This window comes from Chiloscyllium plagiosum, unplaced genomic scaffold (genome assembly GCF_037043375.1).
Source record: "Chiloscyllium plagiosum isolate Xiang-an unplaced genomic scaffold, Cpla_swu_hap1 HiC_scaffold_2, whole genome shotgun sequence".
Lineage (NCBI taxonomy): Eukaryota > Metazoa > Chordata > Chondrichthyes > Orectolobiformes > Hemiscylliidae > Chiloscyllium > Chiloscyllium plagiosum.
In genome coordinates, this window is record NW_028270140.1 from 106,341,234 (window position 1) to 106,354,107 (window position 12,874).

The 12,874-nt window shown below is 39.0% G+C and overlaps 1 protein-coding gene across 2 annotated transcripts in view; it reads right to left on the bottom strand.

The window, feature by feature from the left end:
• adgrv1 (adhesion G protein-coupled receptor V1) overlaps nt 1-12,874 on the bottom strand; it is a 571,861-nt gene that overhangs the window by 334,493 nt on the left and 224,494 nt on the right. For both annotated transcript variants that reach the window (XM_043709113.2, XM_043709105.2), the window contains 4 exons: nt 12,412-12,558; nt 6,073-6,328; nt 2,769-2,971; nt 429-605 (listed from right to left, as the gene is read on the bottom strand). In XM_043709113.2, coding sequence (XP_043565048.2) covers nt 429-605; nt 2,769-2,971; nt 6,073-6,328; nt 12,412-12,558 — 783 coding nt within the window. The remainder of the gene's footprint in view (nt 1-428; nt 606-2,768; nt 2,972-6,072; nt 6,329-12,411; nt 12,559-12,874) is intronic.

Sequence of the window (12,874 nt, forward strand, 5' to 3'; positions counted from 1 at the left end):
GGTCAGATTCACTTGCTGCATTTACTTCCTTGAAAGAACTATAGGCAAATTTTAGCTGATGCTTGCAATCCAATATCTCCTCCTACTGAAATATCCAACCAATTAACAATGTGGTTAGCACTAACTGAATACAGAAGACATTTAAATAGTAGGCTGTAAAATGTTGTCTTCTTTCTTGAGACACAGTCAATGGACATGCAGTGTACTCTGTCTTTAGTTTCAGAGTCTATTATATTTAACCCTCTGTTTATTTCAGATGGAATGCCTGCAGATCAATGCAACAGACAAAAAATAAAAATTGGTCCAAAATATGACCATTCTATGACAATAATAACAGCATATAATTCGAGAATAAGGTTCAAATACTTTAATTACAGTATTTCAATAAAAAAGTACACTTTATCTCCATATCAAATGAAGAATCCTACCCTTGTCACATTGAACTGGACGATTCCTCTGGGGTTATCATTCTCTTCAATTGTTATTTCTGCGAATTCCATTCCTGAACCCAGTTTCAAACTGGGTTGTCTTCCAGGTCCAGTATCAGCCACTTTGACACTGCTAATGTTAACTAGAAAGCTTTCATGCAATTCAGGAATGCTATCCTATCAAATAAGAAATATCATTTTTCATAAGATCCAAACAACGTGTTTATTATAAAGATCAAAACTAGTGCTGTGACAGCATAACAAGATTAACTTGAATCAAATACACTACTTTTCAATCTATCGAGCTATAAAAGTGACATTAGATATTTTCGCACCAACCTTTTCAGAGGTGGTATTAGATCTGGAGCATGAACTCAGGCTTTCTAGTTCAGAGGCAGGGGCACTAGCACTCTGCCACAAAAGCCTAAAAAGTGACACTCGATAGTTTTAATCAAACTGTTTAGAGATTATATAACCCAGGCTTGAACCTGGGTATCCTGGCTCAGAAACAGGGACACTACCATTGCACCGCAACAGCCCTTTAAACATTTATTTGTGTTGATATTGAAGGCAGCAGAGATATGAAAGGCCCCTCTGAGAATCAGACTCTGGACCCCTGGTTTACAAGGTTAGTGCTCTAACCCTCAGAGAGAAATGAAACAACAGAATGTTATCTAATCCATGATACCTGTATCAACTCCAGCTTATTCATTTAAACTATCTACTCATTTCCAATTCTCTAACCTACCTCCATATCTGCACATTCTTCCCTTTTATGTATATATCATAAATTCAAATAATCTTTCCAATGATTCTGTTAATATCTCCTTTTGATTTTTATTAAATGTGTGAAGGCCATATTTTTATTTTTCTGTATTTTTGAGTGTGACACAATTAGGTAAAGGATTGGTTTAAAAGCCAAGGATTATTGAAGGATTGCTGCACTTCTAAAAAACGATGATGCATGTTGTAAGTGCTGTTTTCACTGCTGTTTGTTCAAGCAGTAGGGAATGCCTTTTTAGAGTTGAGCTGGAGCCAAGGGGATTGAATACACATGGAAATTTGGCCAGCAACAAGTAGTTGATTAGTTTATGAAATGACCAGTTATCAATGACTAACAACGGCCAACAAATGTGGTTGGTCTCCTATTCACTGGAAGTTCAGGTCAGAGCCCATCAGACCTTCAGAAAGAAAAAAAAACTGGTCTTACACTGTAGCACAGAAAACATCTCAAACGTTCAGATAGCCAGTTTATTTCCCCTTGCCAATAACTGTAAGCTGTGACTTTTAACAAAAACATCGGAGACCTTTATGAACCTGCATCAGTCTCCCTGTACCTCCTGCAAGATAAGGGAATATCCCTGAAGAAGGAAGATCAAGGATCAACATGTCCTTATGAGCCAAAAGGATCATCTCAGTGAATCCTGTGGACAGAAACCATTGAACTGCATTCCCAATCTTACAGTCCATCCATGGCAGTCATGTTTTTTTCTTTCTGTATGTATGTGTACGGGTGTTCAAGTTTTATCCAGTAAAGGTATGTATCAACTTTTTATGGTTGTACACCTGGGGTTAGAATCTACTTGTTGTAATTATTATTATTTCTTAGTTAAGTACAGAGACCCAGTCTTTGTAGGGTTGTGAATTAGATGGTGGATTAGACCTGTTTTTATTCAGCACCCCTTTCACTTCGCTGTCTTCTTGCACAAATACCCACTTGCTGCTGTGACAGGATACAATTTAAATGGCAGTCAGTATCTATCCTGATGTAATTTTAATTGTACCCCTGACCAAATCTTGCATTGTCCCCAGTCTGCAAACAAGAGCTTATGGGAAGAAATGAGCCAAAAACTCATTTTTTTAAAAAAAGTACATTTTTTAAACAAGGTTATTTGTGAAGAAGCAGAATGCCCCACATTCAGTTATGGAATACCTGATCCTGCCACTCTCCATCCCCAAATTAATTTACTTGAAACCATTTCACAGGGGTCTGGCAGCCTGCAAATGTTGACTCCTGCTCACCAGAGCTGACCCCACCTTAGCCTCAGGTAGAAATCAGATTCAGGATACGTTCAAATCTCCTAGGTTCCCTGCTACAGGAAATCAGCTCCCTTTTACAGTCCCAAACTAATTCCCAACCAGTGTATTCTCTCATTACCAATCCAAAGTTGGCTAATACACTGATGAAAAGAATTATCAGTGAGCATATGAAGCTTTTGCCTTAATTCTCCACAATAGAGTTATCCACTATTACATTACCATGAGTATTATATACAAAGCACAACTAGTAACCACTTCTAAAAAAGATAATATTTATACCATCCACTCTCATAAACTTACAGATAGGATTGTAAATCTAATCAAAGCTTGTGTGTCATTCTCCTTTATAATTGTTGTGCCCTGTTGTGCAATGTAGTCCTGGTTCGCAGTTGCTTGATTAACAGGTAGGACCAAAAGATTTGGTTTGGTACTGTACTGGACAGCAACATCTCCCACAAATCCTTGTTCACGAATAATTCTTAAAGTGATATTAATTGCGTCAACTGTAAAAACACAAAACAAAAACTTAGAACTTAAATGTGTGGTTATCAAAATAGTTTAATCTCAATATTGGGTAAAGTTGTACCCTGTAGCACTTTCAATGAATATAGAAATTAGCAGAGGACTAAAATAAGCATGTTATTTGCTGTCACACATTTTACAAAGTCTAGAATCTGTTCATCTCAGCAACCCAACCTCAACTGCCCCATGCAATGGAGATAGAACATAGATTCACCACCTTCTGAGAGAAAAAAAACCTTTTCATCTCTAAAATGTGCCACTCCTTGTTCTGAAATTACACCTATATGTCCTAGACTCTCTCACAAGAGGAAACAATGTTTGCGCATCTACTCTGTTAAGTCATCCAAGAATTTTGTATGTTTCAATAAGGTTACTTCTTCATCTTTCTAAACTCCAATGAGTACCAACCCAAACTACTCAACCTCTCCTCATAAGATAGTGCCTCCATTCATGGTATTAGCCACAAACTTCTCTGGACTGCCTCCAATGACACTGTATCTTTCCTTAGATATGAGGCCCAAAACTGTTCAAAGTATTCTAGCTGTGGTCTGACTAGTTCCTTGTTTAGCTTTAGCAAAAGCTCCCTACATCTATCCTCCATTCCCTTTGTATTAAAGATCAACATTCCATTTACCTTCCCTATTACCTGCTGTACTTGGCACTAACTTTTTTGTAATTCATGGGCGAGAACAACAAATTCCTTATTCTGTAGCTTTCTGCAGTCTTTCTCCATTTAAATAATATGCAGCTTTTCTGTTCTTCCTATCAAATTACATAATCTCACATTCTCCCACATTATATTCCACTTGCCATATTTTTGCGCATTCACTTCACCTGTCTACATTCCTTTGCTAGGAGAAAGTGAAGACTGCCGATGCTGGAGATCAGAGCTGAAAAATGTGCTGCTGGAAAAGCGCAGCAAGTCAGGCAGCATCCAAGGAGCAGGAGAATCGACGTTTCGGGTATAAGCCCCTCTTCCTGAAGAAGGGCTTATGCCTGAAACGTCGATTCTCCTCTCCTTGGATGCTGCCTGACTTGCTGCGCTTTTCCAGCAACACATTTTTCAGCTACATTCCTTTGCTGACTCATCCTCATCTGCCATCCTCACTAATTGCCTACACACTCATTTTTGTGTTATTCACAAACTTGGTAATAGTAAATTTATTTTCCTCAGGTTATTAGTACATGTTGTAAATAATAAAACAAAGAAATACAGATGCTGAGATCTGAAATTAATAAGAACAGAAATTGCTGGAGAAATTCAGCAGATCTGGCAGCATCGGTGGATGAAAATTATTGTAAATAATTATTGTGCCTAGGATAATCCCTGTGGTGCTTACTAGTTACAGGCTGTCATCACCCCAATCCCAATTCTCTGTCTTCTTCAATCCTTTATCCATGCTAACATATCACCTTCAAAACCATGGGCTCTTATGTGTGGTAATTTATCAATGCCTTCCAAAAATCCAAAGATATTACATCCCATGTTTCTTCTTTATCTATCTGCCTTGCTACCTACTCAAAGAATTCTAATAAATTTGTCAAGCATGAATACCTCTTCATGCTGACTCGGTTTGATCATGTTATGTAATTTTAAATGCTTTGCTATTACATTCTCTATAACAAATTCTAATATTTTTGCAATAACAGATATGAAATTAACTTGTTCTTTTCTTTATTTCCTTCCCTTTTCAAATGAAAGTATTACATTGGCAGCTTTCCAATCATGTGGGATTTTTCTGGAAACTAAGGACACCTGGGCGGTTACTACCAGCATATTACAAACCCTATAGCTACTTTCTTTTAATATTTGAGGCTGCATCCCATCAGGTCTACAGACTTACAATCTTTAGCCCCATTAGTTACCCTAACACATTTTCTCAAGTGATTGTGATTGTATTTATTTCCTCTTCTCCTTTTGCCCCGTGATTATTTAGTGATTTTTGAATTCTACAAGCCTCTTCAACAACGTAGACTGATGCAAAGTATTTATTCAACTTCTCTGCCATTTCCTGGCAACCCATTATTACTTCCATAGCCACATTCTCAAAGAGGTCTGTGTTCTGTTTGATATTCCTCTTCCATTTTTACATATTTAAAGAAGCTCTTGTGGTCCTTCTTGACATTACCTGCAAGTTTACTCTCAAATTTTAACTTCTCCCTTTTTTTTCGTCATTTTTGATTGTCTATTTTAAAGCTTTTCCAATCCTCTGACTTACTACTGATCTTTGCCAGATTTAATTTTTTTTTTCAATTTGATGCTATTCTCAACTTTCCCAGTTAACCATGGTTGATTTATTCCCTTTCTACAATCCTTCTTCCTTGCTGGAATAGCGACAGATGAATCTGCATAATGATAGGGTCAAATAGGTTTTCCCTTTTGGTGGTTACTTACTACATTTCCAACCAGAGTACATTCGGTGACCTTATCACTCTCAGTTGCTAAACAGTACTAAACAGAGCTGGTGGGTGACAGGGTGTAATTTGTAATCAGCAAGAAGTTCCTTGACAATGATGCCATGAGACTGCATGGAGTTCTAGGTCACTGTTGAGAATTCGCAGTGAACTCCCTCCTCAATGTATAGCACTGTGCCACCACGTGTGGCAGGCCTGTCCTCATGGTAGAACAGGATGGTGATGGCAAGTCTCTGGGAAATTACCTGTGAGGTTTGATTCTTTGATAATGACAGTGTCAGGCTGCTCCTGGACGAGTTTGGAAAAGTTCACTCACTTTTAGTACAAGCCTCCAGATATTAATAAGAAGGACTTAGCAGAATTAACAGAGATGGCTTTAGGACTTTTATTTCCAGTCCCTAGATCAATGCCCAGAAGTCCCTCCATTTCATTTCTTTGTGAATTTGCAGTGGTTTGAAACAACTGACTGGTTTGCCAGACCATTTCAGAGGGCATTTATGAGTTAACCATATTGCTTTGAGTCTGGAGTCACATTCAAGCCAAACAAGTTAAGTACAGCAGATTTCCTTCTTTGATGAACTTCAGTTTAATTACAAATGACCAATGTGCCAAATATTCAAAGGTTACCAAACAATAATTAATCCCAAATACCGAAAACAAAACTTACATTCTGGCTCCTGCACAAAGACATGGCGTGAGCTTATATCCCAGCCAACCACACCATATGGGGAATCATTAGGAAGGATAGTCAATACAGCGTTTCTTTTATTCAAGTCAATAGTTGCTCCTTTGGCTTGTTCTTGCACATCCATTGTGGTGACATTCATAAGAGTTATAGTTACAATCTCAGCTACTTCTGGGACGTTGTCAGCCAATACGGTAAGTGAAATTGTAGTGAGAGCTTGACCCTCTGCAAAAGTGAACTGTAATATTGGGCCATATTAATCAAACGTAGAGTATAAATTTGAAGATGAATTATGAAACACTTCAACACCAAACAAACAAATTGAGTATTGCCAGCTCATAGCTGTTATCTGATCTGTGACCTCTCATCCATTATACGAGAGTCAGTCAGCCAACATTACTACAGAAGGATATATCTGGTAACAGTGCTTCATGTTCATTTCTGTTGATGAAAATATATGCAATACTGTTCCTGAAGCCAATAGCAGGGAAAGCAAGAAATAAATTGTCAGAATATTATAGAAAGCTAACTGGTTTCAGCAATGTTCTTAAGGAAAGGAAATCTTCCCAACATGCAGGGAGATGGCCTCTCATCAAAGTGGAAGTGTTGGAGACAATTCAGAGAGCTCTGAAGCATTGGCCCAGATATTTCAAAGAAGTGGCAATCACAGTCATTAGTGTTGAGTTCAGCATTTCTAGTCAGGAAATCCAATCCCCAGCTCCTTCAGAAATACAGAACATAACCAACATATAAAGACATCTGAGACGGAATTTAATTCAGCGATTTAGTGCAATGTAAAATCATGGGGAATGCAAAGGCTTTCCTTTAGTAATAGATCCTGCTCATAAGACAGCAGTTATCAAACCATTAAGCTTCCTTCCTTGTGATTAACTGGAATTGATCGCAAAATCTCAAAACATGAACAAGTGATAGAAGTAAATGAGCCAACTTACATCTGAAATGTTCATGTATATAAAGAAAAGATTGTGAATGATCAAGGGCTGGGTAGTCATAATGTGAATGATCCACATCCAGGTGACAGAGAAATCTAATGAATAGAATGGTGTAGGACATGCAAGCAGAGAATTGGCAAGTTTGAATATTGATTCCACTATAAGACAAAAGGTGAATTCAGTGCAGGTAGCGATGGTGAGTCTGGAGGTGATTCTTATACCAGAAAGGAATCACAAGCAAAGAAAGCAACTCCAAGAGTGCAACAGGAAAGTTTTGCAGCAATAGTACATCTGTAGAATTATCTTAGAACAGAACTAAAAGAAGTCCTCGTAACCATTAAGTTTTCATGTCAACAGATAAATTTGAGGACAAAATAAAAAGTTACAGAAAACAAAGACTGTTGGAGAAAGCTTGAAGTTACCAGCTAAGGGACAAACACCATTGTCGGATTTATACTGATAAAGGCCTTACAGATGAGGTTAACAAGGCTAAAGTGAGATGAACCATTGGGTCATATAAATGTTAGAGTGAATTCACCCATAGCTGGAAAAATAAAGTCAACATTTAGTTTTAAGCTCTTCCAGTCACGTATTTCTGTGAGCGTAGATCAATTGTCACAAAAGCTGCATTTCTACATACTGACACCTTTTAGAGACCTTTTCTAAAACCAGGATTCAAATTATGAAAACCTTACAAATGTGTCTAATGCCTGAATGGTAACTCCTGAGTGTGGTATTTTTCAGTGAGAACTGTTTTGCCAAAATAGTTTGTGTTGATTGAAAACAGATCTGGCAACATTCTACTGATACCGTAAGTTAAAAAAAAAATTTTGTTCATCTTATGATGCATTTTGATGACTAAAGAGCTATTTACACAATATTATAGAAATGTGTTAAAAATAAGATCAATTTTTAACCATGATCAGATTGGCCAGTGGGCCAAGAAGTGGCAGATGGAGCTTAATTTAGATAAATGTGAGGTGTTGCATTTTGATAAAGCAAACCATGCAGGACTTATACAGTTAATGGTGGTGCCCTTGACACACTGAAGAAAGCTTTTGACTCACTGGCCTTCATCAGTCAGTGCATTGAGTATAGAAGCTGGGAAGTTATGTTGCAGTTGCACAGGACATTGGTGAAGCCACATTTGGTCTCATTACTATAAGAAGGATGTTATTAAACTGTAAACAGTGCAGAAGAAGTTTACAAGGACGTTGCCAGGACTCAAAGGTCTGAGTTGTAGGGAGGGTTGGACAAGCTAAGACCTTTTTCTTTAGAGCATAGGAAACTGAGGGGGGATCTTATAGCAGTGTATAAGATCATGAGAGGCATGGATAGGGTGAATGTTGTTATGAAGATGTGGGTGTACTTTAAGAGAGGTAAAAGCTGCAGAACTACTGGAAACAGCACCAAGTGTTCTCAAGAAGGTAAGAATGTAACACTTGGTCAAACAACTCAATTGGCTCGTTGCCTGAAGACAAAAACAAATTTGAATTCAGCTAATCATTTTAAATTATACCCCAAAAAATACCAAACTCCAGTCCAGTTTAAATTTAGTATATTGACAACCTTAAAAGCCAATGACACAATCCAATGACACAATTTGGGGGTAGAAAACCTGGGGGTAAATTGAACAGTTGAGAGGAGAACTGTCAGGCCTCAGCATGTAACAGACTGCTTGAAAAATAGTTCCCTTAAAAGGTACGTTTTCGATCAGTAACCCATGACACAGAAATTCCTAAGAAGAAGAAAAGAAGACACAGGAAGATCCAAATAGAAGATCCGAAAGCTGCCTGGTTTTGAGATAAGAAGTGTTGTTTTGTAAATCCTAATTGGGAGTTTGATCGGACGAGTATTATAGAAGAGATGCAAAAGATAGGTTAGAGTAAGGACTTGTACATAGTTGTCAGTTAATTATTCTCTGTTATACTTTAAGAAATAAAATTGTTAATTTTTACTTTAAATAATTTTTGGCCACTCAAATGTTTATAGATTACTGCACGGGATAAATCTTTTCTGTGTTGCTGGTTTTAAATTATGCAGGAGGGTTGGCCCCATGTCGTAACAATATTCTCAGTCTTGTTCAGAGGGTTGGAATTGAGGGCTAGAGGGCATTAGATTAAGTTTAGGTGGGAAAAAAGGGAACCTGAGGGGGAACTTTCTTACACAAAGGATGTTACGCATAGGAATAAGCTACCAGCAGGAGTGGTTGAGGTAGGTACATTATCAACGTTTAAAAGACGTGTAGATAAATAAATGGTTCAGAAAAGTTTAGAAGGATATGGACTGAGTGTAGGGAAATGGGGTTAGCATGGATTGCCATTTTGGTCTGCACAGACCAGTTTGGGCTGAATGGCCTTTCTCCAAGCTGCAGGGCAAAAGAAATAAGAAAAAAATAAGAAAAAAAAAAGAAACGTTTTGCAGAACAAAGAGGCCTAGTGGTGCAGGTGCATAGTGCCTTGAAAGTAGAGTCATATACCCATGAATATAGAATATTTTAAGAGCAAATAAAGCATTAAATTTAAAAATAAAAACTGAATGTACTGAAAAGACTTAGCAGCTCTGGCTGATGCCTGACTCCTGATTACTTCTGGAACTTTGTTATTATTTCAGACATCTGGCAAAAAAGTGCTGGGAAAGCAGATTCATAACTCAAAGATGGCAATTAATGTGGACCAATGCAAAACAATGAATACGGGGAAATAAACAGGCAATTTAAACCAGTTAACCTGAGACAATAGGCAGAGGGATTATGGTTGGTAGACAGCTCACTGTAAATAGTAATGAGTATTTTGTTGACAATCGTAAGGGAAAATTACCAGTTCTTGGAAACTGTAGCCAGAGAGGTACAGCAAGAATCCTGAGAGGTAACAGAATCTGTGGAAAATACCACTATAACCATACAAATGTCATGTATACAATTTAGGTTGCTGTGCTACAGTAAGGATATGCAGCTATTGGGTGACTAAATAGATGACCTAGTTAAAGACATCTGAATTATGAAGCGAGACTGATGAACCTGGCATTACTTATTCTGAAGAGAAGTGCAGGGTAGCTATTGTATAAACTTAAAAGCTTCACCTTCAATTGGATCCTGATAATATGTTTGAGATCCCCACCAGTTCCAGAGCTGGATAATACCAGTTCAAGTTTAGAAAAGGGAAATGAGAAGGGCAATTTAAATTTCACTACTTATGTAGACTGTGATCAATACCAGAATGACTACTGCAATGTTCAGTGGAAATAAAATGGGTTACACTATAGAGTATTTTCTGGTTGGCCAAAACACAAAAGTTGTTGTACTTGCCAAAAAAAGAGTGGAAAATAATAAGCTTTAGCCCAGTTATTTTTGAAGGATAGGGTAAATAGCAAAGTCTTTTCCCCGGGGTCTGGGAGTCCAGAACTAGAGGGCATAGGTTTAGGGTGAGAGGGGAAACATATAAAAGAGACCTATGGGGCAACTTTTTCACACAGAGGGTGGTACGGGTATGAAATGAGCTGCCAAAGGAAGTGGTGGAGGCTGGTACAATTGCAACAGTTAAGAGGCATTTGGATGGGTATATGGATAGGAAGGGTTTGGAGGGATATGGGCTGGGTGCTGGCAGGTGGGGCTAGATTGGGTTGGGATATCTGGTCGGCATGGACGGGTTGGACCGAAGGGTCCGTTTCCATGCTGTATATCTCTATGACTCTATTAACAGAAGTAAAATCTGTTGTGGTTCTGTTCGCCGAGCTGGAAGTTTTTGTTGCAAATGTTTCGTCCCCTGGCTAGGCGACATCATCAGTGCTTGGGAGCCTCCTGCGAAGCGCTTCTTTGATGTTTCCTCTGGTGTTTATAGTGGTCTGTCCCTGCCGCTTCCGGTTGTCAGTTTCAGCTGTCCGCTGTAGTGGTTGGTATATTGGGTCCAGGTCGATGTGTTTGTTGATGGAGTTTGTGGATGAGTGCCATGCCTCTAGGAATTCCCTGGCTGTTCTCTGTCTGGCTTGCCCTATGATAGTAGTGTTGTCCCAGTCGAATTCATGTTGCTTGTTGTCTGCGTGTGTGGCTACTAAGGATAGCTGGTCATGTCGTTTCGTGGCTAGTTGATGTTCATGTATGCGGATTGTTAGCTGTCTTCCTGTTTGTCCTATATAGTGTTTTGTGCAGTCCTTGCATGGTATTTTGTACACTACATTAGTTTTGCTCATGTTGGGTATCGGGTCCTTCGTTCTGGTGAGTTGTTGTCTGAGCGTGGCTGTTGGTTTGTGTGCCGTTATGAGTCCTAGGGGTCGCAGTAGTCTGGCTGTCAGTTCTGAAATGTTCCTGATGTATGGTAGTGTGGTTAGTCCTTTTGGTTGTGGTATGTCCTCGTTCCGTGGTCTTTCCGTGGTATACAGGAAAGCCACACACACAGACCAAGTCCTAAACAATGAAAGTAACCACCCCAACACACACAAACGAAGCTGCATCAGGCACTATTCAAAAGGGCCACAACACACTGCAGTACACCAGAACTGCAAAAAGAAGAAGAGGAACACCTATACAAGGTATTCGCCAAAAACGGATACCCGCGCAACTTCATCAACAGATGCCTAAGAGAAAGACCACGGAACGAGGACATACCATAACCAAAAGGACTAGCCACACTACCATACATCAGGAGCATCTCAGAACTGACAGCCAGACTACTGCGACCCCTAGGACTCATAACGGCACACAAACCAACAGCCACGCTCAGACAACAACTCACCAGAACGAAGGACCCGATACCCAACATGAGCAAAACTAATGTATTGTACAAAATCCCATGCAAGGACTGCACAAAACACTATATAGGACAAACAGGAAGACAGCTAACAATCCGCATACATGAACATCAACTAGCCACGAAACGACACGACCAGCTATCCTTAGTAGCCACACACGCAGACAACAAGCAACATGAATTCGACTGGGACAACACTACTATCATAGGGCAAGCCAGACAGAGAACAGCCAGGGAATTCCTAGAGGCATGGCATTCATCCACAAACTCCATCAACAAACACATCGACCTGGACCCAATATACCAACCACTACAGCGGACAGCTGAAACTGACAACCGGAAGCGGCAGGGACAGACCACTATAAACACCGGAGGAAACATCAAAGAAGCGCTTCGCAGGAGGCTCCCAAGCACTGATGATGTCGCCTAGCCAGGGGACAAAACGTTTGCAACAAAAACTTCCAGCTCGGCGAACAGAACCACAACAACGAGCACCCGAGCTACAAATCTTCGCACAAACTTTGAAGAAGTAAAATCTAAATCCCTTAGTTGTCAAAATCCACAGATTTTGGTGACATGGAAACAGATCAAGTGATTTTTTAAAAATAGTAGAATATCTTTACCACTCCAGAAGTTGGAAAGATGTCATTGATGTGTCCACTGACTGTCCATTGTACAGTCACAACTCTCTGTGTTCCGCGCAGCCGTTCAATGCTCAGAGTGACCTCATTATTTTGTTCCAATTCTTCTGCTTGCTTGGACAATGAACTCTGAGAGAGGGAGAAAAACATACCCTAAACTTTGAATGAAGTTCAGAATTTTTTTTAAACTACTGCGTCGTCTTCTTGCCATTTAATCATAAGTTTACTTACAAAAAAAACTATTTATTTTACACTTGCAATACATAAACAATTTTGATCAGTGTTCTCAATAATAATAAAGTTGCCTCATCATAATTCTATTTGGATGTTGTATTACTGTTACTTTAAGTTCAGGCTCGAACAAATAATCTTTTCATGATAAAAATACAACTCTGGAACTCAAGACATATAAAATGCCTCAGAACTGTTTTAATAACACTGAAGA